This window comes from Physella acuta, unplaced genomic scaffold, assembly GCF_028476545.2.
Source record: "Physella acuta isolate Inbredline_101_S28 unplaced genomic scaffold, ASM2847654v3 ptg002611l, whole genome shotgun sequence".
In the NCBI taxonomy this organism is placed as follows: domain Eukaryota; kingdom Metazoa; phylum Mollusca; class Gastropoda; family Physidae; genus Physella; species Physella acuta.
In genome coordinates, this window is record NW_026734066.1 from 6,086 (window position 1) to 27,500 (window position 21,415).

Sequence of the window (21,415 nt, forward strand, 5' to 3'; positions counted from 1 at the left end):
TAAACATTTTGCGCCCCCTTATGGATGGCGCCCTAGGCGACCGCCTAGTTCGCCTTATAGGTAGCGCCGGCCCTGCCGACCAATGCTTTTTACTAACGAAAAATGTTTTTTTTTTCGTGCGTTTAAAAGCTAATCGTTGTAAATGTATTTAGTTTTTTTTTCATCATAAACTTACCATCTCTCCCACAGTGGCACCAGTTACCATGGAAACGCCAAAGGACGCTGATGACATCACGGACATCGAGGCCAGCATTGTCCGGGAGAGGTGGGACAGGGGCGCCGCGCCCACCCCCGCGCCCTGTCTGGCAGGGTGCGTGGAAGGTAAGAGCAGTGTGATTTTTTATAAAGAAAAAAGTTACGTAATGTACATTAAATGGGACGGCGTGGTCGAATGGCAGACCTTACGGCTGGTAACCCGAAAGACTCGAGTTCGAATCCTCATTCAAGTTCGAATCCTCGTTCACGTTTATAGAATGTCTCTGAGTTCATTCGGCCCTGATGGATACCTGACTCTTGTTAGGATAAGTTAAAGACACCTGGGCTTAGCGCTGACCACACTATCCCTTCACATGCCGAGGTCACAGAAACATGTGAACTCTACTTCACTTGATGCTATGGACCATGTTCGTAATCTCCAACACAATAACATACGTGTACATACACATGCACAACATAAGAGGTAGAATCAGTCAACCATTTTAGGTAGCAGGAAACTACCCCCCCCCCCACCCCTATTGATTATCCTCTCGGAATTACCCACCTGTATATTTCATCCCATCCGTATGCCACCCTACTTTCGATTAAAAATTTACCCTGAACTTATCTTAACATTAAATCTATTCTAACTCAAAGGTAATACTTGAGCTAAGATTAGCGGTACGGTTAGATTTATACCAAAGGCCAGTTTGAATTAGGGTTGTTTTTCGGAGGAGGGGGGGGATTGACAGTGGAGAAATTAGTCTGATGCTTAATGGCTTGGATAATGACCCGGTGAGATGGGGTTGAGGGTAAATGTCCCTGACCTTTCATATACTCAAGGAGAGTAATACATCAATTTTTGCGCATACACAATTACACACTATGTCAGTGATTTCAACACATACACGTAGAAGTAGAAGTTTTCACACACTCGTACAGGAAAGTTCGCCAATTTGACCAAAATATTAATAGTATCCATCTTTTGAAACTCAGTTGGGCGTTTCTATACCAAGGGAAATAAGTGGGATTTTAGGTGTTAAAATCGTCTTTTTCTCGGTTATCTCCCTTGCATTCTGACTGGCCAACTTCTGTTCGTTGCTTTGCATCACCCAGTGGTGATGGTGGTTGGTGTGTGTGTGGGGGGGGGGGGGGTCTTATTTATTTAAATTCGAACTGTCTGTCTCACACAACCACTATCTGTCTAACCATCGGATCTAATTGGTACCCGGCATTATTTGGCAGTTGGGTTCTGAGCCCTCCACTGTCTTACCAATAGTCGTCTACTTTTTCCCTGGACCGTCCACCTTCTTTCCATAAGCCATCCACTGTCTTTACCTGGGCCGTCCATTGTCTTGGTATAAGCCTTCCATTGTTTTCCAGGGGTCGTCCACTCTCTTGCCGTTGGCCGTCCATTGTCTTTCCACTGGCCGTCTACTCTCTTGCCGTTGGCTATCCACTCTCTTGCCATTGGCCGTCCATTGTCTTTCCACTGGCCGTCTACTCTCTTGCCGTTGGCTATCCACTCTCTTGCCATTGGCCGTCCATTGTCTTTCCACTGGCCGTCTACTCTCTTGCCGTTGGCTATCCACTCTCTTGCCATTGGCCGTCCATTGTCTTTCCACTGGCCGTCTACTCTCTTGCCATTGGCTATCCACTCTCTTGCCATTGGCCGTCCATTGTCTTTCCACTGGCCGTCTACTCTCTTGCCATTGGCTATCCACTCTCTTGCCATTGGCCGTCCATTGTCTTTCCACTGGCCGTCTACTCTCTTGCCATTGGCTATCCACTCTCTTGCCATTGGCCGTCCATTGTCTTTCCACGGGCCGTCTACTCTCTTGCCGTTGGCTATCCACTCTCTTGCCATTGGCCGTCCATTGTCTTTCCACGGGCCGTCCACTCTCTTGCCGTTGGCTATCCACTCTCTTGCCATTGGCCGTCCATTGTCTTTCCACTGGCCGTCTACTCTCTTGCCATTGGCTATCCACTCTCTTGCCATTGGCCGTCCATTGTCTTTCCACGGGCCGTCCACTCTCTTGCCGTTGGCTATCCATTCTCTTGCCATTGGCCGTCCATTGTCTTTCCACTGGCCGTCCACTCTCTTGCCGTTGGCTATCCACTCTCTTACCATTGGCCGTCCATTGTCTTTCCACTGGCCGTCTACTCTCTTGCCATTGGCTATCCACTCTCTTGCCATTGGCCGTCCATTGTCTTTCCACGGGCCGTCCACTCTCTTGCTGTTGGCCGTCCACTCTCTTGCCATTGGCCGTCCACTCTCTTGCCATTGGCCGTCCACTGTCTTGCCATTTCCATATAACAAGCCTCAGTGTGCGGGATGTCTGTTTAACTAAAACCTCAACCTTTGATAACTTTAAACGAAAATAAGAGGCCAGTGCAATGAAAATACAATAGGGGAAACTAATATAATTTAAAAAAAAACGAAACTAAAACCGTGAAACAAAGTATTTTATTTAGCTGTGAGGTTCACAGTGGTAGTAGTAAAGTTCCTCTTAGACTTTAGACCCTTAGCCATTGGGCAGGTAAAGTAGCGTTCATATGTGGTTTCTTTTTACCTCGGTTTATGAATTTATAGTGCGGTCTGCACTAGGCCAAGTGTTAGTCAAAATCTTATTTACTAGATAAATGGCCCGTTGATGGGAAAAATACAACGGGCACTAGGTTGATAGTGCAACGTTTTCTTTTTCTCTTAACCAAAACCAAAACCAACATCCGCACCTGAACCTCAAATTTAATGGGAAACGAAAAATGTAATTGAAAACGGGTTTTATTCAAAGTCGACATTTTCACAAATGATTTTCTTAAAAATGAAGAAAGAAAACCTAACATATATAAAAAAAAAAACAACACAATCAGTTATCAAACTAAACAATACGAAAATGGCTCAGGAGTTCAACCCCCACCTCCCCCATATTCTCTTTTAGAATGTAGTATATTATAATTACGTGTTATATTATATACGAGCCGACCCGAGGCGTATCATACGCCGCTATTTAGTTGTTCTATAGTCTACTTTTCAGTAATTCATAATTTGTGAATTCGACAGTTCCAATGCTGCCACTGAAAATATTTGCTTTAAAACACTATCAGTAGGTAGTTAAGGACGATAACCCCCCCCCTCCTTTCCCCCTACCCTCTCCTCCCCCCCCCCGTGAAAGCAACCTCCTCTTAGTAACCCCCCCCCCCCCTATGTTTAAAATTGTTTCCAACTAAATTATCTGCCCCTAATAGCCGTCACTAAACCCGGATTGTAAACATTTAGCGTGAACCACAGCTCACCAGACCATTTAGGGGTGGGGGTGGTAGGGAGCGCGCTTACAGCTTGGTGTTTTCTAGGGTCTCCAAGAAGAGAATTATATATATAGATTGGCGTGCTAATGCGATTGAACTACCCGTCTTCTCCCTAACTAGCTTTTCTAATTTTAGACATCGCCCCCCTGTAATACCACATGTAATACCATCCTTAGGATGAGATTTCACATATTGAAGAAGCCTCACGATAGCGAATTAAAAAAATAAAAATAGAATATGCAGAATAATTTTTTTATAGCAGGTAGAGTAAAGCAATTGAAACTCTATGTTCTACAAAAGAGTAAATGGTAAACATAAAATTCGCCTCATAGAATATTAACTAGCATTAATTTAGTCAGTAACTCTGCAAATTATACTCAGTTTATCTTTGAATTATAGAGAGCTAGACTGCTCAACGGAGATTGTCGAGTTCGAATCCCATTTCTCATGGGTACCTAACTTACGTTAGTGAAATAAATCCCTTCATATTCCGGGGTCTCTGAAGCAGATGAACTCAAGTTTAAAAAGTATATATGTATATATATATATATATATATATATATATATATATATATATATATATATATATATATATATATATATAGTAGGTGTATTTAATTTGTTTTTATCGGAACTTACTACTTACTTCATTTAAATGACGCTTCACATGTCGATAATTTTTATTGCTCTATTTTCAATCAATGTTTTTGGCCGCCCGTAAAGGAAACTTCTCTGCTGTTCATTTTATTTGTAAATGTATTCACAATGTTCTTCATGACCCATACTTTAATTTAGTTTGAGCGTCAGATTGAAAAACAAAACCAATCAAAATGAGTTTGACTTTTGAAGTTTGGAGATCGATAAAGGAGCACTTAAAACATGATTTCAGTGGCGGCCCACGTTAACCCTTGTGAGCAGTGCAGACCCATCTATCTAAACTAATATCCGGTTATATCCCCTAGCTTGTTGGCTTGACAGGGTGGGTGGACGCTAATTTTACTTGATGGAGGTGTGTGTGTGTGTGGGGGGGGGGGGGTGCTAGAATTTTACTTGATGGGGGGGGGGAGATCAAAAATTTTACTAGATGGGGTGGGGGGGGGGCAAATTTTATTTAATGTGGTGGGAGGACAAGGATTCTACTTTATGGAAGTTGACTTATTGTGGTGGGAGGGGGGGGGGGGGGTTGAGTTAATAAATTTACTTGATGAGGTGAGTAGAGGGGGGGGGGGGAATCAATAATTTTACTTGATGGAGTGGGGAGCTTATTTTATTTAATGGGGTGGGAAGTACAGGAAGTCTACTTTTTGGAAGTTGACTTATTGCGGTGGGTAGGGTGGTGGGGGGGGGGGGGGGGGGAGGACACCAATTTTACTTAATGGGGTGGTAAGGAGAGATAATGTGTCTATCTTTTCTGATTTAATATTTTACGAGTGTGAGTGTGTCAGTGTTACTATATGTGTGTGTTAATGTTACTATATATATGTGTGTGTGTGTGTGTGTTTGTGTTTGTCTTATGAAGTGGAGAAGGTGGGTGTGTTAAATAGTTTCTTTCCCTTATTTCTCTTGTTTTTTTCTAGTAAAGTGTTGGCAAGTTACTAGGTATGTATGTACTTACTCAGACCATGATTGGATTGTGTGTGTGTGGGGGGGGGGGGTAGGTAGAATTATATAGTAGGGAGGAAAATAGTTATTATTTTAAAGGTTAATCATTTATATCTTCTAAATGTCGTTGTAATTGTTGCGATAGGATAGTCGATACAGCTTATGAAATAGGCGATACCGTGTTTATCGGTTTTTCTCTCGTAGTTGTAAATTTACTTTTTTCTTCTTTTTCATTCTTAATTTTTATATTGAAAGGGGGATTTCTCCCACCTCAACCAAATATGTCATGTCAGCATTTTAAGCGCTGTATAGTCTATTGACTCCGATTTCTGCCTGCTTTTCTTTCTGGATTTGCTTCTAAAGTCTTTGTCCAACCCAGAACAAGCTACAAGGCAGCAGTTGTTTGATTTTGGAGTTGTCGCTACGAGATGTGTTTCCGTACACAACGAACGAGCCTGGTCTGTCTGGGGTTCGAACTCGGAACTTTTCGTGTTGGCAACCATTAACTTTACCTACTCCACGTAAATCTACCTACTTGTTGCATTGCTGTTTCCTTATTTGCAATTTTATTTTACAGAAATAATGAACGACAAGCTTTACTTGGCAAAATTATTACTTCAGGTTCTTTCCACACAACAAAGGGGAATAATCCACAACACTTTTTCCATTAAGTTCCCCTTGTTCGAAAACAAGAATAATAAAAAAATAAACCATTTTTATTTCATGAAAGAAAAGAAAAAAAGCCGTGTTGAATTTAAAAGCTAGTTGACGAAATCCCGAAGTAGATTCCCTTCGTGTTTTGTTTTTATTTTGCTCGTGGATTACCCTGATTCAGGCCAAAAAAAAAAAAACTTACGTACGGAAAAAAAAAATTAAGTGTCCAATTATATTCAGCACCAAATGATGGAACCAAACGCAACCCGAACTAACTGGGCATAAAACACACAATTCACACACACGCTATTAACAAAAATAAACTCACCAAAAATGTCGTTATAGACAGGAAGTCCAAAATCTCTTAATATATAATTGGCCAAGTTCGTCTGTCCGTCAGTATTTCGATACAAGGGGAACTACTCCGATTGGATTTTTAGTTTGTCTTACTTGTTTTAAACTAAAATTTGTTATAATATACATTCCTTTTTAGTAGACTTTTTCTATACTAATACTTTACAAAATGCTACAGCTATATTAGGTGGTCTTATTGTATTAATTGGCATGTCTGTATATCTTAGGGGGATATTCAAAGAAATGTCGAATACAGATCAACCCACGTTGAAATACTAGGAATGTGATAGTATATAATAAAATGTATCCGATTTTAGGATATTCGAAGTTTTATACTAAGGTATTGACCAAAACAACTGCAAATTTAACAAAAATGTTATTATTTCTTTGTGGTGTTTTACGGCTCATTTTCACCAACTCAGTCATCATCATCATCATCATCATAATCATCATCACCACCATCATCATCATCATCACCACCATCATCATCCCCATCATCATCATTATCATCATCATTATCATCATCATCATCATCCCCATCATCATCATCATTATCATCATCATCATAAGCCCCATCATCATCATCCTTATCACCACCACCATCATCACCATCCTCACCATCCCCATCACCATCACTCCCCGTCACCTTTACCGTGGTATAATCCGCCTACCAAAGACTCCCAGAGTTCTCTGTCTTGGTCCATTCCCTCAATTAGATCCCAGCAGCTAGCCATCTTATTGATATCTACCTCAAGGTCACTGACCAGCTGTTGCTTGGTCAGCCTCTTGCTGGGTGGGGGGGGGGGGTCTACTTAAGTGTCTGCCTGTATGTATTGCTTGGAGGTTTGCCGATGGTGTTTCGTTTTCAACCCCTTCTTCTCATACTGAAACTTAAGTACAACGTTGTTAGGTCTTTACACTGAATGCTCGCTGATTATGTCGGGCCAGTAGACCGTGCGGGCCCTTCACGGTCAAATGTTTATGGGGTCGGCGTGGTCGAGTCGGTAAACCTCATGTTTGCTACACCGAAAAGTCTCGAGTTCGAACCCTCGGGTAGATGAGGCTCGTTAGCTGGGGACAGCCACTCTTCTAGGAGAGACAACTCCAAATTCAAACAACTGCTGCCTTGTAGTTTGTTCTTGGTTGGACAAAGGGTATGGAAGCAAATCCAAAAAGAAAAGCTGGCTGAAATCTCTTCCGGGAATCTCTTCAAACACTAAAAATTAAGAACGCAAAAGAAGAAGAAAGTCTTTAGATCTAGAGCATGGGACGGTGTGGCCTAAGTGGTAGAGCGCTTGGCTGCTAACCCGAAAGTGTCGAGTTCGAATCCGGGTCCAAGTCAGTAGAACGTCGGTGAGTCTATCCAGCTCTGATAGGTACCTAACTCATGGCACACCTTCCCTTCATATGCCGAGGTCAAGAAACATATGAACTCTACTTCATCTGTCCAATGGATCGCTAGGTCTATAGGATGCTTTACTCTACTAGATTTATAGAACCCTTAAACGCAGCTGTTATTGAAGATAAGTACTTTATCAGTTGTGATCCAATTTTCTGGATCTATAAATTTCTTTCCAATGCAGTTGTTTATTAAGATTAGGACTTAATTAATGGTGATCTATCATCCTTCAACACGAAAAACAAACCCCAAAAAATAAATAAATACATTAAAAATAATTTTATTTTGCTTCCTTTCCCCTCCGCACAGACTATATAAAACCTACCCGCATCTTATTTTTAAAATCCCCACTTTTCTCTACGTGCATATAATCCATTCATTATAATATTATGTTTACCTCATGTGAAAATAAAAAAAAAAGTATTCATTATTTTAAAGCATGAAACAATAATTGGCTCTTTAAAAAACTTTAAGACGCTATTACCTAATTGATAATTCGATAACAAAATAATATAATCTCCATATTTTAAAGCCACCACTTAGCATTGATTTTGTTTTCCCCACGCAGTGTTGAAGTTGCGCAATGTGAAGAAAGGATGCTGAAACATTGCGGTATCGCGCATTCGCTATTTCAACTACATTCTATGTGGGATTGTGGTACAGCGTGGTCGGGCGGTAGAGCGTACGACTGCTAACCTGGTAGTATCTGATTAGTACCAGACTCACGTTATGGAATGTAAAGTCTGATGGGCACAGTACTGATCTCACTTTCCCGTCCCTGTAGACGACGTTATAGAAACAGATTAACTCTACTTCACCTGGCCTATTGACCCTCATATCCCAAAAGAGTATCTTTACTTAATTTGACTATGTAGGATAGTTTCGTGACGTAATTTTTTTGCCCGCATCATTCAAAATCACGTGACACTGATGAACGATGCATTATTTTTACTTTCTCGTATATACGAAGTATAGAGAAAGTCTTGTAATCGTGCAAAAAAAAATAATCGAGATTTTTCCAAATCTCGACGTTTTACATCCCACTGATACGGAAAAACATAATTTTGCAATCTTGTCCGTATGTCTGTGTGTGTGTGTGTGTTTGTCCGTGTGTAAACACGATAACTTGAGTACCGTTACAGCTAGGTTGATGAAATTTCATATATAAGTATTTTATCAAAATCGTAGATCCGTATTAACTTTTGAGCGATTTCCGATAACCGGAAGTGGTACTTTTTCTACTTTGAATTTTTCAAAAGCCTATAACTTGAGTGCTATTTCAGATTGATAAATGAAATTTGATATGTAAGTAAAAGATCTAATTCTCTACCTTCTGTCAAATTTTGAGTAATTTCCGTTGACCGGAAGTACTTATTTACGCTATTTCCTATTTCTCAAAAAACGCATGTAAATTTATAAAGTGCTAATAATATTGCGCACTATTATGCACATCTTTATTTAGCGTTCACTTGATGTGCATTTCTTTTTTCTACGAGATTATATTCTATTTTAAAAAATTTGAGTAATTAAAATGGATTAAAAATCATGTCTAGAAGTCTATATCCCGAGTTGCCATCCCCCGTAGTGTTATATTAGAATATTCGAGAAAGTTTAGGGGAGATCACTCCCGGTTTTTTTTTACTTTACATTAACGTCATTAAAAAAATCATGTTATTTATTTGTGGATAGGAAGATACTTCGTTGAAATGCCGTTTTTTGGTGAAGCTAGTTGTCATGGGTGAACTTTTGTTGAAGTACTGTATTATAGTTGTCTATTTGGGATTAGCATACTTTTGGCATCTGGTGGGTCATGCAGCATTTTGCCCCGTTGTGCCGAGATAGACTTCATCTAAGTCAATGACCTCGGCATACAAATGGATTGTGTGGTCACCATTATGTCCACGAGCCTCTTGTTTCCCTGGCGTGAGTCAGGTATTTAGCTGGGTAGACTCAGGGGCGGTCTACAGACTTGAGCTCGGAGTCCGAACTCGAGACTTTCGGGTCAGGAGTTGTGAGCTCTGCCATACCACCACGCCGTCCCTGTTAAGTATTTGCAGAGTTTTTAATTCACTGTTTGTGAAATCTATTGGCCTGGTGGGGAACTGAAAACTTCTGGGTTGTAAGGGAACTGCAGACTTTTTGGTAGACAGGGAACTGCAGACTTTTCAACTGACAGGGAACTGCAGACTTTTTAACTCACAGGGAACTGCAGACTTTTTAACTGACAGGGAACTGCAGACGTTCAACTGACAGGGAACTGCAGACTTTTTGATCTTCAGGGAACTGCATTTGTTTTCAGTATTGACTTATGCTAGACATGGAGTTGCAGACTTTTTGATTAATACAGGCATTACAGAATTTATTGTTGGGGAATCGCAGCCTATTTGTATGATTTTAAATTTATTATCGACAGATCTCGATGACGTCGTGAAGCAAGGCCTGGCCGTGTTCGGATTTTCCTCCTTCAGACCCGGGCAAGAGAAAAGTGTGTCAAGGATTTTACAAGGTCAGCAAAATTAGAGAGCTATGCAGGTGTCCAAGAGTAGAGTTATGCGCATTGGTACACCAAAATGTGGTTCCAACAATTTTTGTTGCCAGAAAGCATATTTTTTAACCAAAATTGAAAATGTGTGTAGTAAGTACAAAATCAGTTCCGGTTTTATTAAGGCTGGAAAAAGTCAAGCAAATAATTACTAGTAATATAATAGTAATTTAGCAAACACTTTTATTTTTAATTTGTATTAGCAGAGTCAAGGTGTTGTGGTGATAGGGAATGTTATATTATTTAATATTAGCCTAATATTAGGCTATACACCATAGATCACTATTGTGTATTTTTATCATGGAAAACAATTGTTCGACTTTTATTGTTTTACTCTCCCTGGCCATTCATGTTAATTTCAAAGAGAGGTTGAGGGGGGTTTTGAAAAATATTTGAATTGATAAAATAATTCTAAACGGCTTTTCAACGTCCCATATTCAATACACAAATTTGAAAATGAGTGTAATCGATGGTTCCAAAACATCTTTAAGTTTTAAAAATGTAACTATAATTTTATCGCTTGATATATATATATATATATATTTTTGATTAAAAAAAAAGTGTAGTATGATTACACAGACTTTTCAAGACCATAGTATAGTTGGTTGATGATTATACATGTGTACGTTCAAAGTGCATTGTTGTGTCTCCATTTGGAATTGTTATTTACTTCTTCAACTTACTTATGTGCCGTTAAAACGATTAATATTGTATACGTTTTTAGTATAACAATTGAAGGAATCCCCATTTTGAGTACAGTTAAAATAGTGTATGTTAAAAAACTACAATGGAAAATGGTATGAAAAATGTTATGTAAATATGTGAGTTTTTTCTGTATGCCTGCTGGTGAGTGTGTGATTTATCAACACACCGCACGCCCATGTTTGATAGGCCGTGCTTTATCACGACTTCCATCGGTTGTTCCATTCATCTTCCTGATGAAAGAAATATTGTTTGGTTGTGGCTTTATGCTCTGTTGACTTTCCCGCAATCCCCCTCCCTCAATCATCCTCACCATCTCCCCCCCCCCTACCCGCAGCTCGGTGCAACGTAGTGTATTGTTAGTGACCGACATGAAACGATGTCTTCCGATTTTTCCTCTTGTTTTCTGACGTATGACTAGGCTGCAACGCCCAGATGAAATGGTATTTGCTCTACTCTGTTAGCTAAAAAAAAAACAAAAAAAAAAAAACACCCTGTGCGTGGTGTTTTGTCATCGTCTTAAATCTTAGAGCAGCGGTTCTCAATTTGTATTATGTGAACCCTGGTCAGAGAGTCGTTTTGGATATACCTAGGAAAAAATTACACACAAACAAAAGAGAGAGACATCCTGGCGCCCTCGCCTCTGAGAGACATCCGGGCGCCCTCGCCTCTGAGAGACACCCGGGCGCCCTCGCCTCTGAGAGACACCCGGGCGCCCTCGCCTCTGAGAGACATCCGGGCGCCCTCGCCTCTGAGAGACATCCGGGCGCCCTCGCCTCTGAAAGACACCCGGGCGCCCTCGCCTCTGAGAGTGAAGCTTTCAGACGTTCGAGCGTGCGGCACTAAGTTTCAATTTCCCAACAGCGCTCAACAAAAGTAGTTTTCTATTTCACATGATGGAGAGTTCCATTCGCCTTACTCCCCCCACCCACTCTGTCACACACATGTTGAAAATTTAAAAAAAAACGATTAAAAAATCCAGACGAAATTTTTTTGATGAGATTGTAAATTGAAAGTGTTAGTGTTATGTAATCTGAAGAAAATTTGATTTTCGGGTTAGAGGGGTCGGCCTTACATGACATCACATTACCTAGGGGTTAGTGTAGGGGTGGGACGGGGGGGTCGAGAGTTCGGTCATGATGTGCTATCGTGTGGCTGGGGTTGAGAAATGTAACTATTTGAATTATATTCTGTATTGAAATCAATCCATGCAATATCTGCTGGTTTACTGACATTTTTATGACGATAAGTTATCAGATAACATTTCAGTTATCTAACCGTGGTTTTTAAAATCAATATGGGAAGACGTGGTTGGGTTGTAGAGCGCACGATCTCTAACCTGAAAGTCTCGTGTTCGTATCCGCGCTCTAGTATGCGGCGCGTCTATGAGTGCTCTCAGTTGTGCTGGGTACCTGACATGTAATGGCGACTACAAAAGTCCTTTATAATTATTCTTTATGAATAGAAACTAATAAGCTCTTTTGTGCGCCATGTAACGTCAGGTTCGAAAGGGCAAAAGAGGGGTCGGCATCGTCCAATTGGTAAAGCTTATGGTTGCTAAACCGAAAAGTCTTGAGTTCGAACCCTCGGGCAGATGAGGCTCGTTAGCTGGGGACAGCCACTCTTCTAGGAGAGACAACTCCAAAATCAAACAACTGCAGTCTTGTAGTTTGTTCTAGGTTCGACAAAGGCTATGGAAGCAAATCTAAAAAGAAAAGCAGGCTGAAATCGGAGTCAATGGTCTCAATGATGCATAACCAGTTAACACGTATACTTAATTGTGTTGGAGGGGATCCCTTCCAACAATAAAATTTAAGAACGAAGAAGAAGAAGAAATGGCAATCAAGATTTTTTGTGAGTTAACTCCCATTTTATGATGTTGTTCCAGGGTTATCCACCCTTGTGGTACTCTCCACGGGAGGAGGGAAGAGTCTCTGTTACCAACTACCCGCCTACCTGTACGCCCAGCACCTCAAGGCTATCACGCTGGTCATCTCCCCTTTGGTGTCGCTGATGGAGGATCAGGTACTCTGTGGTGGTCGTCGTCGTTGTCGTAGTCGTTGGTGTTGTTGGTGTTACGTTTATCGTTTGTGTTGTCATTGTCGTTGGCAGTGTCTTTGCCGTTGTTTGTCATTCTCGTTTTGATTTGTTGTCAGTAGTATATTAGGTCCCTTTTGGGTCGCAGGCGCAGGCGCAGGGTGAGGGGAGCAGGAGCAGGAGCAGGAGCAGGAGCAATGGTTATATAGGAAAATACTCCCTGCCTGGGTGAGCCGCAGGAACAATGACATATAGCAAAATACTCACCCACCAGGCGCAGCCTGCCGCAGCCGCAGGAACAACGAGATATAGTAAAATACTCCCTGGGGGAGCAGGAGGTACACCGACATATAGTAAAATACTCACCCACCTGGGTGAAGGTGGGTGAGCCTGGGTGACCCGCAGGAACAATGAGATATAGTAAAATACTCACCCACCTGGGTGAGCAGGTGGGTGAGGGTGGGTGAGCCGCAGGAACAACGACATATAGTAAAATACTCACCCACCCTAGGGTGGGTGAGCAGGAGGGGGAGTAGGTCAGTAGGTCACCACCGGTGACCTTGTGACGTAATCAGTGACCTAGTTACGTAATCATTGACCTAGTTACGTAATTAGTGACTTTGTGACGTCATCACTGACCTTGTTACGTAATTTTAATGTGTTTTTTAATTAGTTTGAATTTAATTTTTTAAATTTTTAATTAATTTTATTAACGAGTTACGTAATTTAATGCGTTTTTTAATGAGTTTGAATTTAATTTTTAAATTTTAATTAATTTTTATTATCGAGTTACGTAATTTAATTACGTTGATTGTATTTTTAATTGTTTAATTTGTTGTTTACTTGTTGTTTAATTTAATTACTTTGTTTATATTGTGTAATTTTTATTGAGTAGTTACGTAATTGGATTTTAATTTTTTTAATTTTTAAATTTTAAATTTTATTTTATTAACTAGTTACGTAATTTGATTATTTGTTTGAAATTCATTTTATTTCTTTGATTTTAATTACTTTGTTTAATTAATTTATTTGATATATTTCTTTTCTTTGTTGTTTAATGTTGTTTATTTGTTTGAATGTATGTATGTTTTTAAATTCTCCCCTACAATGAGCGTGTACTAGAACAGTCTTTGTATACCAGCCTTTAACCAGACATGTAACACCTGTTACGTATCGACCGCCCGCGAAGTTTTCTAGGCGCTGCGCGTTTTAATGGGAATGTATTGATCGCACCCACGGGGCCATCACACCTAATTAAATCTTGTTATACTTCACCGATTTTATGTATTGTTCGCCGAAACGAACACAGCAGGGGGTATGATAATTAATTGAAAGAGCTAAGTGCCTCTCCACAAAGCCAGCGTTAAGTGTGGGAACACCTGTTACCATGACACGCGCCTCGTAGTGATTAATGGGTTTTATATTGATCCCACCCACGGGCCATCACAGCATGATGTCCCACCTAATTAAATTTTGTTATGCTTCACCGAGTTTCCCCGATCGATTTGACGGGTCATGATAATTAACGCAAAACCAGCGTTAAGTGTGGCGACAGATGTTACCAAGCGGGTGGTGGTGGTGGTGGTGGTGGTGGTGGTGGTGGTGGTGGTGGTAAATTTGCTTAAGATTATAAACTTCAAGTTTTAAAAATCTAATTTTTTAAATTTTTAAATTTTTTAAATTATTATTTTTAAATTTTATTTTTAATTGTTGTTTACTTGTTGGTTAATTTAATTACTTTGTATAATTTATTTGTTTGAAATTCATTTTAATTAGTTTGCTTTTAATTTCTTTGTTGTACGCCGTTTAAAATAAAAGACTAACACTAGCGTGTACTAGAAAGTGTCATTGTGTATAACATCCATTTAACCACAGCTGTTACTTATTAGTGACAGCTTGTACTTATCGATCCGCCCGGGATCCTCCCCGGCGCTCCCCGTGGTTGCTTAATAGCGGGCTCACTGAAGCGATCACAACAGGTAATTAATCGAAGCCATTAAGTCCCTCTCCGCGTTAAGTGTGGCGACAGCTGGTGCTGTAATTAGTCACGGCTCTCGGTTTTTTTCATTAGACTACAGCTGTACATGAACTATGTTCACATTTCGTACGCCCGGTCATTCTTTGATCAAATTAAAAAATTTTGTTTCCACATGTCCTGCGAACCGTCCCTTGCTATGTATGAAAGATTAATGGTTGTAACTATTCGCTTATAGCGAGGGTCAGCGAAAACAAAAATATATTTAAGGGTCGGAATTTTCTTTCAACCACCGTTAAGTCAGGTTTTGAGACGAAACGAAGTCTCGGTAGGTTCGTGTTTTTTAATGGGCGACAGGGCGACTTGGTGCGTTGGTACGTAGGTATGCGTGGGTAGACATGTTTTTTACAAGTCTGGAAAAGTAATTAAGTTTTTTATGACCGTTCCGATTTTCTTTTGATCTGACCACCATTTGACCACACTGAGCCAGATAAATTTAACAATTGTCGCAGCGGGGTTTATTTTAAGTGCACCCCGTGCACGCTTGTTTACATTTTAAAAGACGTGTCGCGTGTCTTCCCCTTACGGCTTCCCTAATAGAGAAACGAGAGGAAAGACAACTGTTCTAAAATTAGAACAGCCTTGTCTACAGACACGAGTATCGTCCCTTGTGAAAAAATTCGCGTCAGAATCCTTAACTAAACAGTCAATTTCTTTAAAAAGTTAAAAAATAATTTAGGAAGACAAGGGTTAACAAAATATATATCTTAGTCTTGCAGCAGATTACCTTCCCATGTTCGCTTTAGTATTACAGTTTTCATCAATCGTCTTTTTGACTTGAACTTCTTTAATTTTTAAGAAAGTTTACTTATACATAATACATTACGTCTAATGACAATTTTTTTTTTTTTTTTTTTTTTTTATTTTTACCACTCAATGTATTTTCTTTTTCTATATCTTACATTGTCATCTTAATTTTTTGATCACCTTAGGTGGTGGTAAGGTGGTAAGGTGGTGGTAAGGTGGTGGTAAGGTGGTGGTAAATTTGCTTAAGATTATAAACTTCAAGTTTTAAAAATCAACAACGTTATAGTACGTCGTCAAAAAAGACAATGAACCTAGAAGGAAGACGAATATATATCTTAGTCTTGCAGCAGCTTACCTTCCCATGTTCACTTTAGTATTACAGTTTTCATCAAACTTCTTTTTGACTTGAACTTCGTTAATTTTTAAGAAAGTTTACTTATACATAATACATTACGTCTAAGGACAATTTTTTATTTTTACCACTCAATGTATTTTCTTTTTCTATATCTTACATTGTCATCTTAATTTTTGATCACCTTAGTAAAAATTTGCTTAAGATTATAAACTTTAAGTTTTAAAAAACAACAACGTTATAGTACGTCGTGTCAAATGACACACCGTTTAAAATGTCTACATTTAAAGTTCACCAAAATAATGACGTAAAAACTAAATATGATATGACGTTAGCATACATATCATTCAATCTAATCACTCTAAAGTACAAATCAATAATTTTTATTGATTAAGGGGCTGGGTGAGTTATTTTTATTCGGGTGCCCAGGGAAGGTTTGGAGTTGGTTGGGACAGATTTTATACACGAGTCGGTGACGTTTTCACCGAGGCAGGGTTCGAATCTAGACCATGCATGTTTTGGAATTGTTAGGGAGAGTTAAACTAAGAACGGTGAAGTTTTCACCGAGGTTGGTTTTGAACTCGGAACATGCATGTTTTGGAATCGGTAGGTGTAGAGTCCATACTAGGGTCGGGGAGTTTTGCTAACACTGAGCCAGGTTGCAAAGTTGGCACATGTATGTTTAGGAATTGATGGTAGCCGAGTTCATACTAGTGTCGGTGAAGGTTGGTTTTGATCTCGGAACATGTATGTTTTGAAATTGTTGGTAACCGAGTTCATACTAGGGTCAGGGGAGTTTTTGTTAACACCGAGGCAGGTTGCAAAGTTGGTACATGCATGTTTAGGAATTGTTGGTAGCCGAGTTCATACTAGTGTCGGTGAAGGTTGGTTTTGAACTCGGAGCATGCATGTTTTGAAATTGTTGGTAACCGAGTTCAGACTAGGGACGGGGGTGTTTTCACCGAGGCAGGTTACAAAGTTCGTATATGCATCATTGGAATTGTTAGGTAGAGTTAAACTAAGGTCGGTGAAGTTTTCACCGAGGTAGGTTACAAAGTTGGTACATGGATGTTTAGGAATTGATGGCAGTCGAGTTCATACTAGGGTCGGGGAATTTTGTTAGCACTGAGGCAGGTTGGAAAGTTGTTACATGCATGTTTGGGAATTGTTGGTAGCCGAGTTCATACTAGTGTCGGTGAAGGTTGGTTTTGAACTCGGAACATGCATGTTTTGGAATCGGTAGGTGTAGAGTCCATACTAAGGTCGGTGAAGTTTTCACCGATGGTGGTTTCAAAGTTAGTACAGGCATGTTTTGGAAGTGTTAGGGGCCGAGTTCATAGTAGTGTCGGTGAAGGTTGGTTTTGAACTCGGAACATGCATGTTTTTGGAATTGTTGGTAGCCGAGTTCATAGTAGTGTCGGTGAAGGTTGGTTTTGAACTCGGAACATGCATGTTTTGAAATTGTTGGTAACCGAGTTCATACTAGGGACGGGGGCGAGGGCGGCGGACAAAATTGTCGATGTAGGTAGGGTGCAAGAGATATTCAACGAGGAGTGGTGTCTACAAGTTATGTATCCCAGTCTGTTGGAGTGGTTTCTAGGGGGTTGTGATATTAGTTGAATAAATATTTGTCTGTAGGATTGTCATACAGCCTTTGTCTCTTAAATGGAATAGGTATAGTGCGGGTAGTAGTAGTAGTACGGTCTGTTTATCTAACGGTTGGTATTGAGGTTAGTGTGATGACGCAAGGTTGGATGGGAGAAGGGGAACGGGGTTGCGGACAAAGGGAAGGGGAAGGGCGAATAGTGATAAAAATAACTCACCCAGCCCCTTAATCAATAAAAATTATTGATTTGTACTTTAGAGTGATTAGATTGAATGATATGTATGCTAACGTCATATCATATTTAGTTTTTACGTCATTATTTTGGTGAACTTTAAATGTAGACATTTTAAACGGTGTGTCATTTGACACGACGTACTATAACGTTGTTGTTTTTTAAAACTTAAAGTTTATAATCTTAAGCAAATTTTTACTAAGGTGATCAAAAATTAAGATGACAATGTAAGATATAGAAAAAGAAAATACATTGAGTGGTAAAAATAAAAAATTGTCCTTAGACGTAATGTATTATGTATAAGTAAACTTTCTTAAAAATTAACGAAGTTCAAGTCAAAAAGAAGTTTGATGAAAACTGTAATACTAAAGTGAACATGGGAAGGTAAGCTGCTGCAAGACTAAGATATATATTCGTCTTCCTTCTAGGTTCATTGTCTTTTTTGACGACGTACTATAACGTTGTTGATTTTTAAAACTTGAAGTTTATAATCTTAAGCAAATTTACCACCACCTTACCACCACCTTACCACCTTACCACCACCTAAGGTGATCAAAAAATTAAGATGACAATGTAAGATATAGAAAAAGAAAATACATTGAGTGGTAAAAATAAAAAAAAAAAAAAAAAAAAAAAATTGTCATTAGACGTAATGTATTATGTATAAGTAAACTTTCTTAAAAATTAAAGAAGTTCAAGTCAAAAAGAAGATTGATGAAAACTGTAATACTAAAGCGAACATGGGAAGGTAATCTGCTGCAAGACTAAGATATATATTTTGTTAACCCTTGTCTTCCTAAATTATTTTTTAACTTTTTAAAGAAATTGACTGTTTAGTTAAGGATTCTGACGCGAATTTTTTCACAAGGGACGATACTCGTGTCTGTAGACAAGGCTGTTCTAATTTTAGAACAGTTGTCTTTCCTCTCGTTTCTCTATTAGGGAAGCCGTAAGGGGAAGACACGCGACACGTCTTTTAAAATGTAAACAAGCGTGCACGGGGTGCACTTAAAATAAACCCCGCTGCGACAATTGTTAAATTTATCTGGCTCAGTGTGGTCAAATGGTGGTCAGATCAAAAGAAAATCGGAACGGTCATAAAAAACTTAATTACTTTTCCAGACTTGTAAAAAACATGTCTACCCACGCATACCTACGTACCAACGCACCAAGTCGCCCTGTCGCCCATTAAAAAACACGAACCTACCGAGACTTCGTTTCGTCTCAAAACCTGACTTAACGGTGGTTGAAAGAAAATTCCGACCCTTAAATATATTTTTGTTTTCGCTGACCCTCGCTATAAGCGAATAGTTACAACCATTAATCTTTCATACATAGCAAGGGACGGTTCGCAGGACATGTGGAAACAAAATTTTTTAATTTGATCAAAGAATGACCGGGCGTACGAAATGTGAACATAGTTCATGTACAGCTGTAGTCTAATGAAAAAAACCGAGAGCCGTGACTAATTACAGCACCAGCTGTCGCCACACTTAACGCGGAGAGGGACTTAATGGCTTCGATTAATTACCTGTTGTGATCGCTTCAGTGAGCCCGCTATTAAGCAACCACGGGGAGCGCCGGGGAGGATCCCGGGCGGATCGATAAGTACAAGCTGTCACTAATAAGTAACAGCTGTGGTTAAATGGATGTTATACACAATGACACTTTCTAGTACACGCTAGTGTTAGTCTTTTATTTTAAACGGCGTACAACAAAGAAATTAAAAGCAAACTAATTAAAATGAATTTCAAACAAATAAATTATACAAAGTAATTAAATTAACCAACAAGTAAACAACAATTAAAAATAAAATTTAAAAATAATAATTTAAAAAATTTAAAAATTTAAAAAATTAGATTTTTAAAACTTGAAGTTTATAATCTTAAGCAAATTTACCACCACCACCACCACCACCACCACCACCACCACCACCACCACCCGCTTGGTAACATCTGTCGCCACACTTAACGCTGGTTTTGCGTTAATTATCATGACCCGTCAAATCGATCGGGGAAACTCGGTGAAGCATAACAAAATTTAATTAGGTGGGACATCATGCTGTGATGGCCCGTGGGTGGGATCAATATAAAACCCATTAATCACTACGAGGCGCGTGTCATGGTAACAGGTGTTCCCACACTTAACGCTGGCTTTGTGGAGAGGCACTTAGCTCTTTCAATTAATTATCATACCCCCTGCTGTGTTCGTTTCGGCGAACAATACATAAAATCGGTGAAGTATAACAAGATTTAATTAGGTGTGATGGCCCCGTGGGTGCGATCAATACATTCCCATTAAAACGCGCAGCGCCTAGAAAACTTCGCGGGCGGTCGATACGTAACAGGTGTTACATGTCTGGTTAAAGGCTGGTATACAAAGACTGTTCTAGTACACGCTCATTGTAGGGGAGAATTTAAAAACATACATACATTCAAACAAATAAACAACATTAAACAACAAAGAAAAGAAATATATCAAATAAATTAATTAAACAAAGTAATTAAAATCAAAGAAATAAAATGAATTTCAAACAAATAATCAAATTACGTAACTAGTTAATAAAATAAAATTTAAAATTTAAAAATTAAAAAAATTAAAATCCAATTACGTAACTACTCAATAAAAATTACACAATATAAACAAAGTAATTAAATTAAACAACAAGTAAACAACAAATTAAACAATTAAAAATACAATCAACGTAATTAAATTACGTAACTCGATAATAAAAATTAATTAAAATTTAAAAATTAAATTCAAACTCATTAAAAAACGCATTAAATTACGTAACTCGTTAATAAAATTAATTAAAAATTTAAAAAATTAAATTCAAACTAATTAAAAAACACATTAAAATTACGTAACAAGGTCAGTGATGACGTCACAAAGTCACTAATTACGTAACTAGGTCAATGATTACGTAACTAGGTCACTGATTACGTCACAAGGTCACCGGTGGTGACCTACTGACCTACTCCCCCTCCTGCTCACCCACCCTAGGGTGGGTGAGTATTTTACTATATGTCGTTGTTCCTGCGGCTCACCCACCCTCACCCACCTGCTCACCCAGGTGGGTGAGTATTTTACTATATCTCATTGTTCCTGCGGGTCACCCAGGCTCACCCACCTTCACCCAGGTGGGTGAGTATTTTACTATATGTCGGTGTACCTCCTGCTCCCCCAGGGAGTATTTTACTATATCTCGTTGTTCCTGCGGCTGCGGCAGGCTGCGCCTGGTGGGTGAGTATTTTGCTATATGTCATTGTTCCTGCGGCTCACCCAGGCAGGGAGTATTTTCCTATATAACCATTGCTCCTGCTCCTGCTCCTGCTCCTGCTCCCCTCACCCTGCGCCTGCGCCTGCGACCCAAAAGGGACCTAATATACTACTGTTGTCGTTGTCGTCGTCGTTGTCGTTGGTGTTGTTACGTTTATCGTTTGTGTTGTCATTGTCGTTGGCAGTGTCTTTATCGTGGCCGTTGTTTGTCATTCTCGTTTTGATTTTTTGTCGTTGTCGTCGTCATCGTTGTCATTGGTGTTGTCATTATTATTGCCGTTGGCATTCTCTTTATCGTTACCGTTGTTTGTAATTATCAGTGTGATTGGTGTTTTTGTAATGGATGTCATTAGAGCTATCGTTGGGATTA

The 21,415-nt window shown here is 39.4% G+C and overlaps 1 protein-coding gene across 1 annotated transcript in view; it reads left to right on the forward strand.

Moving 5' to 3' along the window:
- Positions 1 to 203: 203 nt before the first annotated feature.
- LOC131933738 (ATP-dependent DNA helicase Q4) overlaps positions 204 to 21,415 on the forward strand; it is a gene marked incomplete at its 3' end in the record, with an annotated part of 38,691 nt that continues 17,479 nt past the window's right edge. The window contains exons 1-3 of the mRNA XM_059290345.1: positions 204 to 321; positions 9,927 to 10,019; positions 12,646 to 12,782. Coding sequence (XP_059146328.1) covers positions 204 to 321; positions 9,927 to 10,019; positions 12,646 to 12,782 — 348 coding nt within the window. The remainder of the gene's footprint in view (positions 322 to 9,926; positions 10,020 to 12,645; positions 12,783 to 21,415) is intronic.